The 19826-nt window shown below is 40.5% G+C and overlaps 4 protein-coding genes across 5 annotated transcripts; 3 read left to right on the top strand and 1 right to left on the bottom strand.

The window, feature by feature from the left end:
- Nucleotides 1-499: 499 nt before the first annotated feature.
- Nucleotides 500-2094, top strand: mrpl32 (mitochondrial ribosomal protein L32). The gene is made up of 3 exons (XM_084357011.1): nt 500-690; nt 873-1069; nt 1484-2094. Exons 1-3 carry the CDS (start codon nt 594-596, stop codon nt 1730-1732), a joined length of 543 nt encoding a protein of 180 aa, XP_084213137.1. The 5' UTR covers nt 500-593; the 3' UTR covers nt 1733-2094.
- Nucleotides 2095-4247: 2153 nt separating this feature from the next.
- LOC311259625 (uncharacterized protein) lies at nt 4248-5727 on the top strand. Its single transcript, XM_084356863.1, has 2 exons — nt 4248-4458; nt 4970-5727. Exons 1-2 carry the CDS (start codon nt 4325-4327, stop codon nt 5310-5312), a joined length of 477 nt encoding a protein of 158 aa, XP_084212989.1. The 5' UTR covers nt 4248-4324; the 3' UTR covers nt 5313-5727.
- A 322-nt stretch (nt 5728-6049) lies between these two features.
- Nucleotides 6050-9251, bottom strand: LOC311259655 (coiled-coil domain-containing protein 127-like). 2 transcript variants are annotated; one of them, XM_084356928.1, is made up of 4 exons: nt 9154-9251; nt 8408-8545; nt 7739-7983; nt 6050-7655 (listed from the first exon to the last, which is right to left on the bottom strand). In XM_084356928.1, the coding sequence occupies exons 2-4, from the start codon at nt 8535-8537 to the stop codon at nt 7209-7211; spliced, it is 822 nt and encodes a 273-aa protein (XP_084213054.1). In that variant the 5' UTR covers nt 8538-8545; nt 9154-9251; the 3' UTR covers nt 6050-7208. The 2 variants fall into 2 exon arrangements, with proteins under 2 accessions (XP_084213054.1, XP_084213055.1); XM_084356929.1 differs by having other exon boundaries at nt 8408-8542; nt 9154-9247.
- Nucleotides 9252-9430: 179 nt separating this feature from the next.
- On the top strand, nt 9431-16465 carry sdha (succinate dehydrogenase complex, subunit A, flavoprotein (Fp)). The gene is made up of 15 exons (XM_084356927.1): nt 9431-9560; nt 10277-10360; nt 10581-10742; nt 10841-10984; nt 11455-11619; nt 11722-11870; nt 11970-12094; nt 13804-13972; nt 14102-14297; nt 14418-14589; nt 14818-14936; nt 15156-15267; nt 15350-15480; nt 15777-15890; nt 16013-16465. Exons 1-15 carry the CDS (start codon nt 9498-9500, stop codon nt 16097-16099), a joined length of 1992 nt encoding a protein of 663 aa, XP_084213053.1. The 5' UTR covers nt 9431-9497; the 3' UTR covers nt 16100-16465.
- Nucleotides 16466-19826: the final 3361 nt, after the last annotated feature.

The raw sequence follows: 19826 nt of genomic DNA, 5'->3' as shown, positions 1-19826 counted from the left end.
CCGGCAAATCCTTCAGTTGAGCTGTTCTGTTTGTAGGATGACTTTCTGAGCTTCTCCATCTTGTGCATTATACTGACAGATGTAATGTCCAGATCATATCAACACAGACTAAACAAGGGAATCAACCACTCTGTAATGGTGCAGGTTCAGAGTAAGCTTCTGTTTCTTGTGGGATGATTTATGTATTTTAAAGATGATTGGTATTTTTTTGCTGTTTGACTTCCATGCTGAGGTTGCAGTTTGTATTGCTGCTGAACTGTATTGGATGTCTTCATACTGATTTAGCTCATTCTTCCCTTTTATGTTTTATTGACATAAAGTTTCACATTTAGGGGAATTATTGTGGAATAAGTCAGTTTTTTGAAGGATATATACAAATATTGTTTCATGTATTATCCTTTTAAAGTGAAACTTGAACACTTGACACTTTACCGCTGGGTGGCAATAAGACATCGAAACTTGTCTGCTTTGAAATTAAACAGAAGAAGAAGAAGAAGCTTGTTGGCGCTGTGTGATGACGTAGTGGACCTCAGAGAGTGACCGTGAGCTGTTTGACATGTTGATAGCTGGAAAGGAAGCGTGCAGGCAGTAAAATGATGAATTTATCCGCGTTGGTGCACAACTTGAGGTGCTCTTTGCTACACATTGAAAGCAGACTCTTGCAGGCGGCGGGAATAGACGGACAGCTGGGTGAGTTACTGACCGGAGCTCTGGACGGTAGCTAAGCTAACGTAGCTGCTAATCACGGCGATAAGCCCTGACATACACATACACAGCGTGTCTGGCTCTGATGTCTTTGATGTCATTCTAAAGTTTAAACTCGCTATATTTGCCTATTGATAAGAAGGTAACACTGTCTTTGCTGTGTGTAGCTCCAGCGCTGGCGGTGAATGGACCTAGTCTCCTGCCTCAGCTGAACAGGGAGGATGAGCTGGAGGAGCAGCAGAGCCCGGAGCAGCCTCCTGGCCTCCTCGACGGCATCCTGTGGATGGCAGCGCCCAAGAAGAGACGCACCATAGAGGTCAACCGCACCAGGAGGAGAGATGAAAGCAAACTCCTGAAAGTCAAGGTACACTGATAAGAGCCACTCCTGGATCCTCTCAAAGGGAGAGGACAGAAACATCTCTTTGCAAAAATATAATTAAATGTTTACAACCGTTAACCAACAAAGAACCAACACCAACAGATTGATAAATTAGATTAAATGCAAATAAATAAATAAGAATATCTATAACAAAGAAGGAAGAGCCCCTGTTGTGTAATGTGACTAATGTACACACTCATGTTAATCACTTAAGTTTAGTTTAATGTTTCACAGTAATAATAATGCTCAGTGTAAGATGATCACATATATCAAAATTGGTTAATTTGATGGCCAATAAGTGACAATAACATGCCAAAGATACATCAGAAGTCTTTTAGAAACAGTGTTGCCATTACATTGTTTGACTCACCGTCTCCTCACTCTGTCTCCTTCTCTCAGAACAACATTGAGCCATGTCTAGAGTGTGGCCACTTGAAGCAGAAACACATTATGTGTGGCTTCTGTTATGCGAAGGTGTGCAAGGAGACCGGTCTGATCCGTCAACAGATACAAGCAATGGAAAGCGGTCCGCTGAGGGCCCCGGCTGTGGAGACTGTCATCCTGTATGAGGGGGAGACTCCCAGCCAGCAGGACAAAGACAAGAGGATTGTGGAGAGGCCGAGGAAGAGGCCGGCCTGGTTCAGCTGAGGATGCTGAGATATTAAAGCTGTGTGCGTGTCTGACTCGGGTCTAGTCAGAAACACACTGATGCTTTATTTGATGTAGAAAAAAAGCATATTTTTTCCAGTCTGTTGTTCAGTAAACTAACAAGGTTGTTGTATCAGTTTTGTTCCAACAAAATATTGAAATGAATTTCATAAAAGGACTGTTGATCAGCACTGATACTACTGGCACGTCAGACATATGTCTTCACTTATCTCTGTGAACATACTGTATTATATCATCGATGCTTGGTGAGAAAAGTCTAAAGATTTAGGTTTTTGCTATCAGACATCAGAGAAATTTACTGTGTAATATTTAAAAGTCTCACAATAAATTTGATAAAATAATCTTCTGCATCTACTTTTCTTCTCCTTTGCAGTGTACACGGCAATGACTGCATCTGTTGAGTAATTCTTAGTTTTATATATATTTAAACTCTAGAGCCTTTTTTTTTTTTGCTTAACTTCTTCTGCCTCATGACACAGTACGACTCAGCAATATATTTATTATGAACTGTGCTCAATGTTAAGGCTGCACAGTATATATTATCAGCATTGACATCACAATGTGCACTTGTCACATCGCAGGACGTGCAATCTAAAATAAGGCAAATTAATGAAACATCCCGCTCAAACTTATTTTTGCTTGATACAAGAGGAAAACTCCCACAGTTCTCATTTTCCACAACTCATCTCCTTCAAAACATTGGAGTTTGTTGCTTGTGAGTATTGCAGTATATACTGCAGAAAATGATGACTATATGAAGAACGGTGATTGAATGTAACAAAGTGAATTTACTACAAGTACAATTTTGATGCTATGGTACTGTCCTTGAATAGTTCAGTTCTCTGCTACCACTACATTTGTTTACTCCACTACATATATTTGATAACTTTAGTAACTAGTTACTCTGTAGAGTGCATATTGCGGCAATTTTAAATTATCAATGATATCTGACAATCAGAAAAATACTAAATACTGGATGTAATAATCTGCCAGGCCGATTATTGGTTGACTTGAACATTACATGACGTGAATATATTGTATGTCTAACTTACTTTTACTTGTACTATCGCTAATTAAGTACATTTATTGCCAGAAATGTACTTTTAACACCTAAGTATATTTAAAATCAAACCCTTTTAGACTTTTACTCAAGTTCTATTCACACGGTTGACTTTCATGTTTTAATACAGTATCTTTACTTTTACTCAAGTTTGGCATTTTGGGTGCTTTTTACAACACTGATGAATGCTAGTGTCATGATAACACCCCCTGCTCATATGGAATAACATTCACATTCATTTCCTCCTCTTGTGTCACTGGAACAGACTGTTTTTGCTGGGATGAGTCCAGCATACCTTCCACTGCCTCAGCCACACCATCAAACGCCCTCTGATACAGTTTCACCCTCACAGTTTGATGAAACTTGAGTGTTGCCACTGTCCCCATGACAGCACGAGTAATCAAAGTTTAAAGTGATATTCTGTCACGTGGCTTCAAATATTCACAGAGAACAATTCACTTGTGGAGGTGCAACTATTGTCTGGAAAGTAATAAAACACAATGGATGGCTTTTTAACTATTTATACCCCTACAGGCCTAATTATCTTTCTCTTTCATGAGGACACGGTTCTAATCCTGCTCTGTTTATCTGTCCTAGTAAGCATTTAGTGTAAATCTAGCAGGGTCTTTAACTTGCCCTCCCAACCTCGTTCACATCCATCCATCCATCATAACTTAAATAAAAAGACACTAGGAGCCGTCTGTCCATCACCGTCCAGGTAAATAAATGCACAGTGTCCAGTGTGACATAGAACGTTTCTAAAATTCAGTCACAAACATTATTTTGCAGTCTTTTACACATTTGGCCAAGGAACTGACCTAACTTTAAATTAATGAGCTGGATTATAAGTGTAAGTGATCTGATTGCCTTCAGCTGTTTCCTCCTTGTGATATTCGGTCTATGTGAGAGACATCTGAGGAGTGGGAGGGTATTTTCTTGACCCTAAGGGATGAACCTTTTATCCACGTCATTCTAACATTTAATATTTCTCTCAGCACTTGTATTAATGACGTAAACACACAGGTATCTACAAACCCATACTCATGAGTGCACATAATCAAACCAAACCATAATACAAAAAATCCAAAAGTACAAGATCGCAAGTTGCACAAGTTAAAAGTGTATGATTTATAAGATGACCTCTCTAGAACTACATGATAAAACATGAATATGTAAAATAAATGAGTGGGCGTTCACATTCAACTGTGATCTGGATTAATCCGGTTGGTTGACTCATGTCATGGAAACAGCTAAAGCTCATTTTCAAGTGAAAACCAACCTTCAGGATGCCTGAAGTGAGGACATTCACTACAAAGTGATGCAGAGGAGTAAAAATAGAAACAAGACTGGATACTTAAGACATTGCCCAACACACACACACACCAACACACACACATCTCAGGCTACTTGGTACACACAGACACACACATTGATGATGACAACGTGAGTTTTTATACAATTCGAGTTAGACACGAGTGAAAGAGGACGTTTGTCTTGAAAGTACCGACACCATGCACTGTGTGAGCAGAGGAGGCTGCTACCTGGTGAACTCCTTCTGTGATCTTCAGGAGGACAACCAGTGGAAGAAGGAGAGCTACCAAGCATGTTGGCTGAGCCTGGTCCTTGAAACGAGACCCCAATACAAGTAGGTTGCTAAATCTTTGTAGATTTAGATGGTGTAGTGCTCCATATGGTGTTGTGACAAGGAGCAGGAAAGAGGGTAAAGGACAACGGACGAGCCCATTATGTTGTTACTGTAAACAAGTGATGAGGATGTTCTCTGTTTTGACTTGAAATCCACAGTGATTTACATCCAGCAGGGCTTAAAAATGCTCCTGTGCAGCCTTGTTGGGCTTGAAACCTTCAGGGAAGTTGCTCTCCATGACCTCAACCTGATCAGTGCTCTCACTGCATGTGCATATGTTGCCTTTGACCACAAAAGGAAATCTGTAATATGCAATCTGAGATGGTCAAAATTACAACCAGATTTTAAGTTTCAACTAAGCAGGAGCAGTTTTCTTCTTGAGTCATGCAGTGTGGATGTGTCCTAAAGTCCATGAGCTATATTAAAGAATTTGAAAGCAATATGATCACAGCACCAGCCTACTTAAGACTGGATTAAAACCCATTTATCTGGTGTGTGTTATGTCTTCCAGGCTGACACTGTCAGAGACTGACGGCATTCATAGAGAGAGTTACAAGCAGCAACAGGTGGTCCACTTCATGGTCCAGAGGAGTCCCAGCCAGACTCTGAAGCTGGGCAGCGACGGCAGCGCCATGACAAAGCACCAGCTACCTTTCTTCAATGCCAGCAGGGATCTACGTCGGGCCACAACAACCTCTGGGTACACAGATCAACAGCCAGTCAATGGAGTGGATAAACAGAAAGTGACTGCCGTAACTCAGGACCTTAGTAAGCCAGTCAGAGTGAACTTCAGAGCCTCGAGCCTGATGTCCTCACCAAGGGAAACCTCTCATCGGGTGCAGAGGAGGGAGTGAGTGAGGAGGTGGAAAGTATGTAAAATGGTAGTTTCGAAAATATGACAAAGCCTTTGTTATTATAATAAACATTTTAGCAAATAAAAACGTGTATAGTGTAAAAACAAAAAAATGGGCTTTGTTGTTGCCTCTGTTGTTCTTATGTATGACAAACTCAGTGATATCTCATCTGCTAAGTGATATTTTTAGTATCATCCAATTAAAAGACTTGTTATATATTATTATATTAATATTATTATTATTATTATTATTATTATTTTTATGACAACATATTCTTCTTCTGAGGATGAGTGTTTTTCATTTCTTTCCCCTCCAGATTAAATTACCAAAAGTGTTATCTTTAAAAATGTGGCATAATGCTGAACTGATGATATAAAATGTAATGATGTATCGTAGATATGAACGTTGTGACATAGATTCTTTACAGTGATTGTAAACTATGTTCCAGGAAGAAATGGCACTTTTGCCAGTGATTTTCATGCCTAACAAAGCTTCATGAAACAAAGTCTGGAACCTCATTTTGCCTCCAGTTTTACACTGAAGTTAATAAAATTGTCCTGTTAGAGAAAATCCAACAAATGTCTTTACAAATGTCCCTCTTCAGTATACAAACCCAGTGTCAGCACCCCCCTGTGGTATAACAACATTATTGTAAAGGACCACAAGTAGGCTGGATTATACTTGGGTAAATCTAGCCGCAGTTTCGAGATTCCAACGAATACACAAGGACCTTGAAATTAATTTCTTTCACCAAAAGATTTATTAGGAGGGTTTCACAGAGTGGTTCAAGTCAGTACATGTGAACTTGTGGCATGAGATGCAGCACTTATTCACCAAGTTATGGTCAAAAGAAAACATGACGGTGCAGAGAGGCTTGGTAAAATGCTACAGCTTTCGTCTGACCCTTCATTACAAGGCTGTAGTGACAAGTAAAAGAGTGCTGTTTGATTATGTTTGTTGCAGTATTGAGCACTAATCTGAGCTCTGATGCCTTTAGTCTTCATGCACCTTCAGTGTAGTTGAAAAGCTCACACAGACCTAGAAATGTAACTCCAGTGATCAGAAACAAATGCACTATTCAGCTGGTTTGAGGCCATGTATCACACACGGCAACACCCATTAGAGTGGAAGGAGAGATGTCACAGATAGGAAAAACCCCAATTTAAGGACAGAAGTGTTGGGGAAAAAATAAAGTCCCATGGACATCATGATGTATATCTCACACCATAGTCCATCCCCACATTAATGCATGGTATTAACACACTCCACAGAAAGACGTCAATGACTTTTCCATCAAAATATTGTTCTTGACAATGTGTCCTAACCCTAACCCTTTATGGATACCACTTTCTTTTTGCTCAACGCAGCAGTGTGTATTATCACACCACATTGCGAACAGTTATTGGGAGCCCTAAATTCATAGCTGACATTGATTGGATGAATTTCCAGAAATATGAATACATATGCACCTAACAGTAATTCATGGCACTCAGAGAATGCAAGTTCAATTGATACAAATATTCTAACAAGGAGTTGAATGGAAAATAAAATGAAGTTGTGTATCCAATATGGATATCACCTGAATGATCCCAGAGCATTTTTACCATTATATGTTTTCCACACAGTTAATTTAAAGCTAATGAGTCTTAATTGGGGCTTCTGAAGTTATGGTGATGCATTTTGACATGCTCAAGCCTGACAGTTTATAGGGAGATTAAGGGAGGGACTTTGCTATGTTGAACATGATCTGATTGAGATGATCTTTTTAGTGTTTCCATGGAATCCCTATCAAGTGAGGAGAATTACACAGTGAAAAATACATGCATTTTTCATTTCTAGTCCACATACAGTACTTTCAACATTCTTTAGAGTCAAATGCCTTTTGTTTGTCTTTTGTCACTTTGTGTGAGACTGGATTTTCTCTCCTAATACGGCTTCTTCAGCTCTCTTGTGTTTCTGGACAGTGACCTGCAGCTGCCAGTACTTGAGGTACACCCACATGAGGCTTCCATTCTTCCTCTTGTCCATGTTTAGCAGGTCCGCACAGTGCTTATCTCTCTTGAAAATATCCTTCAGATCAGACTCTAGATCCAGTTCTGCCCCGACAGGGTTTTTGACGACCTTAAGCAGCATGTTCTTCTCCATCTCCAGCCGCTGCTCTCGAGGTTGGATGAGGGAACAGTACGCATTCTGGCGCTCTACCAGCTGACCCTCTAGCTCCTTCAGAGTGGCAGTGGCACGATTGTACCAGTTATTCTCTCTTTCCAGGGCGTGGTGCAGCACAGCCCCTGCTGCGCCGGACTTCACCAGCCTTTGCTTCTCTTCCTCCAAGGCTACCCGCTCCTGGAATGGGAGATGACAGTTTGGTTTATGCAGGAGAGGCTACAGGTTAGAGGGGAAACATGCACAATAACACAAGATTTTACCTGCTGTAACTGTTTCCGCTCTTCCATCAGCTGCTGGCTCTGTGAGATCAGGGCCTGCTTGTAGCCTTTGACCCTCTGTCTCTCCTTCTCCAGCTCCAGCTCCAGTGTAGCAGCTGCCCTGCGCCTCTCTGTCAGTGTCTCCCGGTACTTTACCTCCATCTCGCTTTTGATTGTGGAGACATCCTTGTCATACTGGGCTTTGACCTTCTGGATCTCCCTCTGAGACTCCTTGGTCCAGATCCAACCTGAAGGCACAGTGGTATATCAAACAGAGGATGGAGAAGATCTTTATCTCATGAAGCCCGAACAGCTCCAGTAATGTACCTGCTTCCTTTCTCTCAAATTTAAAAGGATTAGAAAGCACCTTGAAACAAAAGTGTACATGCATTTAAGAAGGATTCAGAAGACATTGAAGACTAATAAAAATTCACTCTTTTCTATTTTAAAGAAAAGTGTAGGTGAATACATTATTAGATAGATATTACCAAAACATCTTTACAAACAATGAAATCTTAGATTTTTTATCCATATTTAGCTTACCTTATAGATGTACATCTCACAAAATACTCAATTTGCGTTGCACGTAATTTTCAATGACACACAAATGTTCCCCTGTGTCTGTTACCTCATCCACAAACACACCTAGACACATCACCTTGTGTAACTTACGAAATGCAGCCAATCCCAGCATGGGGACCAGCAGGGCGTAGTTCCATTGGTTCCCATCGCCGCCCCCCGCCCCTCTTCCTCTCGGGTCCGGTTGGATGTTCCATCTGGGGGGGTCATTCAAGTTGTTCATGGGGGCTGCTGTCACATACGTAAGGGCCAGGTAAATGTTAAAATGTAGCAACACAAACCGATAGTGCTCCTGAAGTTCAGTGTCTTTTGATTTGCACTTCTACCAATGACACTGCAGTAAACACAGGCATTTATTATTGAGTGACAGCAGCTATAGTTAAAGGTAAACGTCAAGAAAGTGTCCTAGTCGTAAACAAAACAACATGAGTATGAAGCTTTTGAGAAGCCTCTTATTTATGTGTCTTGATATTGAAGCTCATTGTAAGGGACTAGCTATATTTACCGCTTGACTCACCACTTAGCTAAAAACACACACGTTTGGACAGAAAGTGTGGCATTTAGAAATTGTGTTGCAAATTAGCGGTAGATGTGAAAGTTCGTTACAAAAACACTGCGACAGGCAGCGGCACAAACATCAGTCTGGCATGAACTTGCGAGTCTGACAGCCCAGCTAACAACAAACAAGGCTAGCTAGCTATAGAGCTAACATGCTAGCTAACGACTTGGCTTGCTGGCTCATGCTCGCTAGAGTATTTCATACAAACATAACACGGAGTATAATAGCTTTGTAAGTGCGACTACAAGTCGGCGTGTAAATATATGGTACTGTGTCTCACCTTGAATGAAAAGTCTAGGTCACTTATACATTAGTTCCTGCACACCCAGGTTACACAATTTTGCTGTAGCAGGTCAACCATATCGACGGAGGGTAAATCATGGAAGAACACTCATATGAAAGTCCTGAGATATGTACAAATAGAAATGTGTTTGTATTTATTTGGAATTTTTATAATCCTGAAAGTGGTTTTATGCTGTTAAAGACTTTATAATAAAGGTTTTTCACGGGATAACCATTAGGTTTATCAGAAGTGGTACCCCATTTTTGGAAAGTGGTTTGGCCCAGTGCAACAGAATATGTGAACCTCCGCCGAGCTGCTGAGTAGGTTCCTCTACTGACAACATGGCGAGTGTCCGTGCCGCGTCCCGTCTCCTCTCCAAGAGGGTACTATCTAAAACAAACGCAGTGAGTAGTAACAATGGAATATTAAATCTGTTTCACACAGATATGTGCTCTATTTATGTTTGCATATTGTCTTTCTAGCGCTGAAAGGAAGAATGTCGCTGCTGTTTCAGCTTTCGTAACCAGCAGAGTCTGCCTTGCGTAAGCTGCGTTATGTAGCTGAGGGTGTTTCAATGTGACTCCATGAAGAAAAGCTATCTTGCGAGTCCAAAATGTTATATTTACTGCAATATCTTTATTTGTTTCACGTTATACGTAGAGAGTTGTGTTTTCAGTAAACTGTCAACATTATTGAGGTATTCCAACGTGTTTATCATAGTTTCCTTAGTTGTCCTTGTGGCAAACAGTTTTAGCTTCTGAGTGATAGCTAGCTAAGCTGAATGGTGAAGGATACAATGCAAATGTATTTAAAGGCAATTTTAGACCAAAGTAAACCTACAGTGATTTAATAGGTTATTAAAAACGATCATCAACTACAAGGTGCTTCATAAAACTTGAACAGTTTTAAATGATAACCGATATTAATGCTTTATTATGGATTGTTATTGGAATAGTTAATAGCTATATGTATACAGCCTCTTACAAAATGTGAGTAAACGGATCACAGTCACTAGCAGAGGTTATTTTCTGTAAACAGCTACCAGTATGGTGAGTCTTGCCTATTTGGGCGCTGCCTTTGTTTGATTTCTCCATTGATGTATATTATTGTCTCCTGCCAGGTCCCTGCTGCTGCAGTTCAGGGTTCCAGGAACTTTCATTTCTCCATCTATGGGAAGAAGAAGAATGCCACCGTATCAGATGATGTGAGTTGCATTTGCTCTTTTGTATAGATCAGTGTTGATTATATTTGTTATTAGTATAGTTGCTTGACGGGATGCAGTACTGTAAATGGGTAGAAATGTCAAGCTGGTTTTGCAAATTCAAAGCACTCCCTGACTATACTGAGAGATTCATTTTCCACTACTGTGCAAGCTGCTATTTATTGATAATTTTACGGTAACTTTTCTTGTTCATTGGTTTCAGATCTCTACTCAGTACCCAGTTGTGGATCATGAGTTTGATGCTGTGGTGGTAGGAGCTGGAGGAGCAGGACTCAGGGCAGCTTTTGGCCTGTCGGAGGCTGGATTCAACACTGCTTGCATCACCAAGCTCTTCCCCACCAGATCTCACACTGTTGCTGCACAGGTATAACAACATGCTTCTAAATTTATATAAATATATTCGTCACTTGTGCCATCTCTTTTTAATTGTATTTAATTGTTGAATATTAACCTGGTTTACAGGGTGGGATCAATGCAGCTCTGGGGAACATGGAGGAGGATGACTGGAGGTGGCATTTCTACGACACAGTGAAGGGATCTGATTGGCTCGGAGACCAGGACGCTATCCATTACATGACAGAGCAGGCTCCTGCAGCCGTAGTGGAGGTAAGGTCTCACCCACATTCAATGGTCACTTTATATAAATTGTTCTGTAATGTGAATATGTATTACATACATCTGTATGTACTATTTAAGCCTCAGACAATGCTTCACTGAAGTTCAAATAGGTGAATTTAAAATGTACTTGACTAGTTTTAAAGGAGACTGCATTCCTCACCTTTTTTTATGTTTAGCAAATGATTTGCTTTGAGTGACATTCTTTAAATGGAAAAAAAGCTCTTTGAAAAGTACTTGAAAGTCTTTGAATGATTTTTTTTAATGTCAGTATGAACCCTGTGGAGTTTTTTTGGTTTTGTTAGGGAGATTTGGCAGGTGGTTAGATCTTATTTTGTGTGACTTTCTTTACTGCATGAATTTTCATTTTTGCATCACACCATCAGAATGTCTCTTCCCTCATACTACATATATGACACAACCTCAGATCCTGACCTCATGTTGCTGAATCTTTTTCCCAGCTGGAGAACTTTGGTATGCCGTTCAGCCGCACTGATGATGGTAAGATCTACCAGAGGGCCTTCGGAGGTCAGAGTCTCAAGTATGGAAAAGGAGGCCAGGCCCACCGCTGCTGCTGTGTAGCAGACAGGACAGGACACTCGCTACTGCATACGCTTTATGGAAGGGTAAGTCGACACACCTTTTCCCTATCTTTATGTTACTCAGTCCTTACTGAAAGAAAGTGGAGCCCCATTTAACCTAATTTGATGCATCTGTCTTCTGTTAAGTCACTTCGTTATGACACCAGCTACTTTGTTGAGTACTTTGCCCTGGATCTGTTGATGGAAAATGGAGAGTGTAAAGGAGTGATTGCTCTCTGCATGGAGGACGGATCTATTCATCGCTTCAGAGCCCAGAACACTGTCATCGCTACCGGGTAGGCTACTCACTCACTTTGTCTTCATTTATAGTTTCATCTTTTTAACAACCATGTTGTTCATGACAATTTATAAATGTGCTTTATCTTTCCTTCCAGGGGTTATGGAAGGACCTATTTCAGCTGCACATCTGCCCACACTAGTACCGGAGATGGAAATGCAATGGTGACCAGAGCAGGTCTGCCCTGCCAGGATTTGGAGTTTGTACAGTTTCATCCCACTGGTGAGAGAAAGTACAATATTAACTTATTAAACTGAAATCATGAAATAATAAGATGTAAAAGCAGAATCTTATTTTGAAAGATAGTCGCTCAAAAGCTCCACAGTAGCTGCATTCATACTTCAAAGACATGTCTAGATTTCATACAGGTATTTCTTTAGGGAAAGGTATTCTATCACTGACAGTTCAAAGTGCATTATTTTATTGTCTAGCTGCAAATGTGTGATAAGACAGTGTCATAAATAGTGTTCACTGTTAATGTGTCTAGTGGTTAATGCCATTTCATATTTCTGTCTGACTGTTTGCCCACTCATTCAGATCTATACACCTGCAGTCTTAGATTTTATGAATTTGGCTGGTGAACGAGTGTTTTTATTTATTTTTTTTACATGGAGCTCCAATAATAGACCTCACTCACATAAAGACAAGTGGTCATCTTTATTTTCGTTCCTGCTGGACATTCGACACCAGAGTTGAGGCGCACACATTTGACAAGCTGTTTAAGTCTCTAGTTACATAAATGCATTTGTATATATTTAAACATGTCTCAAGGGTAACTTTCTTATTTTTTCAACCTCATTCTTATTTTCCCATGTTTTAGTGTCTCTGTGACTAAATGGACAACCATTTTTTACGTTGGTCCAGTATTGAGCGAGACTGCCAGAGCAAGCAGCTCTGAAACATGTAAACCTTCTGGGCAATTTTGCACCATCAAAGTGCTTGTTTTTGCCACTGACAGGCTCATTGTTTTTTTTAAGTGTCTATCATGGAAAAGATCCCGACAGAGAAAAAACTTTGTTAGAGTTTAAAAAAAAAAAAAATCCTTTTTTCGTTTAACAAGAAACAAACGCTGTATCGCTTTTGCTTAAGCAACCAGACTGCATTTGTAGAAACGTCAATTTTTTAATCCTAAAACACACTTCATTCAAACCAGATAAACAAAATAAATTAAAACTTTCTTGGTTTTTCTCTCCGCTGTTCCAAGGACCAACTCTTGTTTGGTCAAAATAATCCACAACTGAACATGATGGATTTGAAAATGTCAAGAGAGGAGCAAGAGAAAGGGCAAACATCAGAGAGGGCATAGGGAAAACAGTATGTAGAGACAGAATATGTTTTTTCACATCTAATATAAAAGAACAGGAGCGGTAGGTTCAAAAGGATGAGAAAAAAAATGCTGTCATCATGTCAATTGTTTCATATTAGAAGGAACTTAATCACTAAAGTTAGTTTTCCTTGAATGAATATGTGCACCTGTGCACAATTTGAGGGTAAAACCAAAATCCTGGTAGGATTTCAGGAGTAATTACAGTGTAAATGCCACAGTAAACAGACTTATCACTTGTCAGTCAAAAAAGCACACCATTATAGTTTTTATTGATGCAGTATTGTGTCATGACATCAAATCTTTGGGGGTTTTATATTTACAAAGATTACCTTATGCTTCATTTGTCACTTGCTTTGATATATTTTACTGTATAACTTTTCTTGTACTCACTTATTTATTTAGCCTGAACAAAACTATAGATGTGTAATGTAAGTTACCACTATTGTGCAATTAAAAACCAGAATTAAGCTCAAAGTTGGCTCACTTCAATGCATCAATTTGGCATCAGCATTTGCATTATTTGTATTTATAAACAATAAGTGATTTGTTTTTCTTATACTCGAGTTAGAAAAGTTTTTCTCATTTATTGTGTGAATTGTTACAGGGATCTACGGAGCTGGATGTCTGATCACAGAGGGTTGCCGTGGTGAGGGAGGCATCTTGATCAACAGCGAGGGAGAGCGCTTTATGGAGCGCTACGCACCCAATGCCAAAGACCTGGCCTCCAGAGACGTGGTGTCCCGTTCCATGACCATAGAAATCAGAGAGGGCAGGTATGAACGGAATTTGTGTGTTGCAGCCGTGCATGCAAAAGTCACTTGTTTGTTTTCAGGGTTTCGGTCTTGAAACAACACAGTAAGCTGCTGCTGTTCTTATTTCAATGCCTTTCTTTATTGCTTCAGGGGTGTTGGACCAGAGAAGGATCACGTGTACCTGCAGCTTCACCACCTGCCTCCCCAGCAGCTGGCCACAAGGCTGCCTGGTATCTCTGAGACGGCTATGATCTTTGCTGGAGTCGACGTCACTAAAGAGCCTATTCCTGTCCTGCCCACCGTTCACTACAACATGGGTGGAGTGCCCACAAACTTCAAGGGACAGGTAGGTCACGTGTGCACAGCTGTCTGAATCGGCACATGGCCCCTCCTCATCCTCTTTTAAGTGCTTCACTGTGAGCATTCTCCCAACAAAGTGACACACCTTTTAATATTTTCCCGTCAGGTCATCACTCACACCGATGGAGCTGACAAGGTGGTTCCTGGACTGTATGCCTGTGGTGAGGCGGCATGTGCCAGTGTCCACGGTGCTAACCGGCTGGGCGCTAACTCTCTGCTGGACCTGGTGGTGTTTGGCAGAGCCTGCGCCCTCACCATCGCAGAGGAGCACAAACCTGGTGAGGACCTCTGTTCATGGGTTGGTGTAAAAAGTAGAGTTTCTTTTTTGCTATTTTAAATTTGAGCATTATGATGCAAAAACTCTGTGTTAGAAAAAAAAGATCAGGTGGTAAATGTGAATTCTCTTCTGTTTTGATATCAATTACACCTCTACTTTATCAATATTATGCTCTACAGGCAGGATAATATCTTGTTTTCTGACTCCGGTGTTTTGTTTTTCTCTTCAGGAGAGAAATTGTCCCCTCTGCAGGCCAGTGCAGGAGAGGAGTCTGTGGCCAACCTGGACAAACTGAGGTTTGCCAATGGAAGCCTGAGAACCTCTGAGATCAGGCTCAACATGCAGAAGGTACACACAAACAAGAATTATTTACAACTTTGTTTGACAAAAGTGTAGATAGAGGCAATCAAACATCACGGAAGCATGTATTTTGACTCTGTACATTAGATGCTTTGCAGTAATAAGCAGTCCTTTACTACGATTTTAAGTGTGTTTCCTTCATTAAGGCCTTCAGAACCTTCTATATAAAAACATAACCGATCTGTTTCTTCCTGAATTTCCTTACAGACCATGCAGGCCCATGCTGCTGTGTTCCGTACCGGCTCTGTTCTTAAGGAGGGATGTGACAAGATGGATGCCATTTACGGGACTCTGGAAGACATCAAGACCTTCGACAGAGGTACTCCACCACTTTGTCCAAAAAGAGAGGGTATAGTATTTTAGCACAAGTGGTACAATGATTCTCCTCTTCTCTTCTGCAGGTATTGTGTGGAACACAGACCTGGTGGAAACGTTGGAGCTGCAGAATCTGATGCTGAACGCCGTCCAGACCATCCACTCTGCTGAGCAGAGAAAGGAGAGCAGGGGTGCACATGCCAGAGAGGACTTTAAGGTCTGTTTTAACATACTGTGATCTGTGTACATGTGCTTATATATCCATTGTCCTTGCAGTGTTTATGCCACTTCTTCTCCATTTTTGTCGCTGCCAATGTTCTTCTTTTCTTTTGCCATTCTCTGCTTACCCTAGATTAGCTTAAATCAATCCGCTACTGGTTGAATTTCACTTTTTTTCCCATCTATTGAGTTATATTCTCTCTTGTTCTCTGATTTTATATTTATTTTTGTGTCTGTGAATAATTGCCTAAATAAGTCTCTCCTCTGACATTGTTTTTCTTGACCATATTCCAGGACCGTGTGGATGAGTACGACTACTCAAAGCCCCTGCAGGGTCAGAAAAAGACCCCCTACGATGAGCACTGGAGGAAACACACTCTGTCCTTCGTCGACCCTAAGACTGGAAAGGTACAATGCCCTTCAGTTTTGCTTACAGCAGCATATTAGGCAGCCCTGGTAACCATTATCAACTTTAAAGGCCAGCCGAGTCAGTAATGTATTGTTTATCTTTGTTTTCTGTCTAATCACAGGTGACTCTAGAGTACCGCCCGGTTATTGACCACTCTCTGGATGAGCAGGACTGTGCCCACGTCCCTCCTGCCATCCGCTCCTATTAAGAAGATCTCCTCTTCCACCCTGGAGGAATCCCCCTTTCCCTTTCCCTCTCCTCTTACCTCCAGTTCAGTCATTTATTTACTATTTATGGATATACTTTTCCCATAATAGGGATGGCATTTTGGGACAAAATATGTTTATGGTTGAACATGTGTATCCATTTAGAGTAGTTAAATACAAAACTGTCTTGTCTTCAAACTTCCCCCCCTCGTGTCACCTTACTCTTCCTCTCCTTCATGTGTGTTTTGCCTTTATTTAATCTGTTTGCAGCAGATCGATTTCAACATTGTTCTTGTGACCTTCACTCTGTGTGAGGTGGTCTTGTGTGTGCGTGTGTGTGTGTATATATGTGTATATATATACATATATATATATACATATATATATATATATATATATATATATATATATATATATATATATATATATATATATATATATATATATATATATATATATATACACACACACACACACCCATACACATACACTCAAGACAAGTGGAAAACTCCAGTCTCCAGCTGGACAAAAATAGAGAAAAGTTAACAAGTGTTTGATCACTAAGCTTGGCCTTCATGACGACGACGCACTCTCATTTCTTTGTCTTGCTTTGAATTAAATGCTTCTTCTCTCCTTTGGCTTTTTGAAGTCAGGCAATTGTGGAGACGACTGTAACTTGGGATGCACATGTCGCCATCAAGCCACAGAGGGAAGTTTTAAGTATGTAAATATTGCATAAATGTACAATAAACATGGCTAGCTATACTGTATGTACTTGTTGAAGTATGCGGTAGTTTCTGACTCACTATGGCCTTCAGTCTTGGATAGTATTTAGCTCCTGTGATACTTAATGCACATGGTCCAAATCATATCGTGCATCATCACCTAGCTTATGTTCGGTTATCATCTGATAGACGTATTTGAGTATAAGCTATCTGTAGTTCTTCACTCTAAATATTAACCAAACAAAGCAGATGGATGCATGTTTGTATTTAACCACATTACAGTTTCTCAACTGTTGTTACAGTGGCTTCAATCTTTATACAGTTTGGTGTTGCTGTTTGTTGCTTTCTCTGAACACTGAGGATATATGTCAGTAAAGCTCAGCAAAGTACACAGTTGTATGAGTTATTGTGCTTTTCAGGTTGCTGATGGTTTTTCCGGAAGTTATGAATTATTCCGAGCACTGACATCAGTGCCAGCTCTAAGTTCTTCAAGCGATAATAGTAGTTTCCATTAAAGAAAGAAGAAGAGCTGTGTGTGACGTAGATGTGATAGAAGTACCCATTGTCTGGAACTTCCCACATTTTTTGCCACTGCACAAATGACTTTGAAGGATGTAACCGGTGTTTTCATGTATTGAACAAATTCACATGCTGTGTTTCTTGTAATGAATCGTTAAAAGGGTGACTTAATTTATTTGCTTGTTTTCAAGAAAGTTTGAGTTAATTTTCTTCCGGTTTTACCATTTGTACTTATTTTCATATGTTGAATAAAGTGTAGACTATGCATAGAAACAAAAGCTCTTGGTTTGTCCTGGTCTAATGGGCAGGTTTTGGACACCTGCGTAGTGCAATGCAGTGCAGTAAAAGAGTTCTTTGTGAAATCATGTAAGTCACTATGTTGAGTTTTGTCCAGACCATTTTAGAGATGCATATACAATCTGGGGTCCTTTTTTGAGCCGTGATGACTTGCAGCTTTTATTGTGTCAAGTGCCTGTTTATGTCCACGAGGGGGCAGCAGAAGCACATTGTTGAAACAAGTTCTGCAGCAGGTTTATTAACAGTGTGTGTCCGCTTTCACTTGTACTGCCTGTTAGCAATCTTACCACAGCAAGGTAACAGTTTAATATGATTTTGCTGGAGGGAAGAAATGTGAGTGGCACAGTTATTATGTAACATTCCTGGTGTAAACAGTGACGCTGCTTTACTGGAAAGGTTGTAGGGAAATCAGTAATTCCTAAACAAACATTGATGTAAACTAAATCCTGTTTCCAATCCTGACCAGCCAACCAAACCCAGAAAGCTCAGAGCTGAAAGGAGTAGAGGTGTTTGGCATCCTGCCTATTGGCACAAACGAAAGGACGGTTATGATGAAAGAAGGGAAAAACAAACCTGGGTTTCCCTGTGTTGAATCAGCTGAACCTGTATTGAATAGATTCTAAAGCCTGATCCGAGAGAAATTATATGAAACTGTTGATCCCATTTGGAAAATCTTGCATTACAACACCACAGAGTAAGATACTCTCTTGATAAGAATTAAGCAAATGTATGAGTAAGAGTTGGCACACACCATTAAAGTCACTGCAATGTCACATTGAGGTTTAACACAACAAATGCAGGAACAGATAGTACACGTGCGCTTACACACACACACACACACACACACACACACACACACACACGTTGGAATAGCATTATTCACAAAGAAATAATACAAAACCGATGCACATTCAAAAACATTTGGATTAATCTAAGGTCCAGCCTCTCGCTTTGCAGATAGCCAATCACACTTTAAGATGATGGGTAGGCACTTGGGGTGGCCAATAAGATGTAAGGAGTGGCCAGCACACCTTAGGCCCCCTTCTGCACGTGTACCTCCAGATAAGAACGTGCTGGGAAAGATTGTATACGGTTGTTTGCTTCTTGAACATGGTCGGACGTAATGCATTTTGCAACAGTAATTATCTCATCTATTACTTTAATTGCTGTCCTTTCTACTTGAACACATTATTGTGTCATTACCATAGTGTTGATCCTGAGGTTTGACATGAGTAGTATAACCCCCACAGGAGGGAAAAAGCACTTTAAAGGAAGCTACAAGCTTCTTGACCAAATGCTGATGGCCAGTGTGTAACCACAGCCCTTCTTTACAAAGCAGTTCACACACAAATAAACAGGGCCTCGTGCATGCTTGGTAAGCCTGTGCTGGATCATTTAAGGTTTAATAGCAGATACTGGCTGTTAATGGCCTCCAGGGCAGATGACCTGGTCCTGCAGAGAATTATTAATCATAAATAAGTGCACTTTCACGAAAGCACTGAGTCAGAGTGAGAAGAGAACCATGTCCGTTTATAGCTAATTTGTTAAGCTTGTCCCTATGGGCTATAAAATAATAATAATAATATAATTATAAAGCTACATGAAATCAAAAGGAAAGCCCAGTTGCATTGCTTCATTATATCTACAAATCAGTCCAGAACCAACATTTTAAGGAGAATGTTAAACATGTATGAACAGTCAACAGGCCAAATACTCACGTGTGGTCTCAAAATGAAAAGTCTCATCATGGTTAGGATGTTGGACAGTGGTAAATCGGAGAAAAAAAGTAATTATGTCATTGAAATGTCAGAAGAATTCTTTGTAAATCTTTGTAAAGGGAAATCCTAGAGGAGGTATGCCAGCAACGGAGAAAATAATAAGACGAGGGGGAATAAAGTAAGATGTGGGGAAGGAGAAGAAAAAGGGAAGATGTAAGAGAGAGGGGAGGAAAAGACAGGGTGGGTAAGAAAGGAGTTAGAGCTTGACAACTGGAAGATAGGTGGTACGGTAAGGGAGTGAGACTATGGACATCTGACAGAGGAGGGAGGGAGCAGGATGGTGGAAAGGGCGAGAAGAAATGTGAAGGGAGTGGGAGGGAAAGTAAAAGGAGGAGTGAGGGTGCGGCTGAGAGAGCAGGAAAGATGGAAACAAATATTTCCCGTAACAGCCTTGGAACGCTGACAGAAAG

The sequence above is a fragment of the Pagrus pagrus genome (assembly GCF_965226575.1).
Source record: "Pagrus pagrus genome assembly, chromosome: 7".
Taxonomy (NCBI): domain Eukaryota; kingdom Metazoa; phylum Chordata; class Actinopteri; order Spariformes; family Sparidae; genus Pagrus; species Pagrus pagrus.
The sequence above is the reverse complement of the archived record's forward strand: the minus strand, read 5'-3'. Positions and strand labels throughout refer to the sequence as shown.

Coding starts and splice junctions, on each gene's coding strand:
- mrpl32 (XM_084357011.1), top strand. CDS start 594: ATGATGAATTTATCCGCGTTGGTGCACAACTTGAGGTGCTCTTTGCTA. Junction 691..872: donor GGGAATAGACGGACAGCTGG/GTGAGTTACTGA, acceptor TGCTGTGTGTAG/CTCCAGCGCTGGCGGTGAAT. Junction 1,070..1,483: donor GCAAACTCCTGAAAGTCAAG/GTACACTGATAA, acceptor TCCTTCTCTCAG/AACAACATTGAGCCATGTCT.
- LOC311259625 (XM_084356863.1), top strand. CDS start 4,325: ATGCACTGTGTGAGCAGAGGAGGCTGCTACCTGGTGAACTCCTTCTGT. Junction 4,459..4,969: donor GAAACGAGACCCCAATACAA/GTAGGTTGCTAA, acceptor TATGTCTTCCAG/GCTGACACTGTCAGAGACTG.
- LOC311259655 (XM_084356928.1), bottom strand. CDS start 8,537: ATGAACAACTTGAATGACCCCCCCAGATGGAACATCCAACCGGACCCG. Junction 7,984..8,407: donor GCTGGGATTGGCTGCATTTC/GTAAGTTACACA, acceptor CTGTGCCTTCAG/GTTGGATCTGGACCAAGGAG. Junction 7,656..7,738: donor AGCGGAAACAGTTACAGCAG/GTAAAATCTTGT, acceptor CTCCCATTCCAG/GAGCGGGTAGCCTTGGAGGA.
- sdha (XM_084356927.1), top strand. CDS start 9,498: ATGGCGAGTGTCCGTGCCGCGTCCCGTCTCCTCTCCAAGAGGGTACTA. Junction 9,561..10,276: donor TACTATCTAAAACAAACGCA/GTGAGTAGTAAC, acceptor GTCTCCTGCCAG/GTCCCTGCTGCTGCAGTTCA. Junction 13,973..14,101: donor ATAGAAATCAGAGAGGGCAG/GTATGAACGGAA, acceptor TTATTGCTTCAG/GGGTGTTGGACCAGAGAAGG.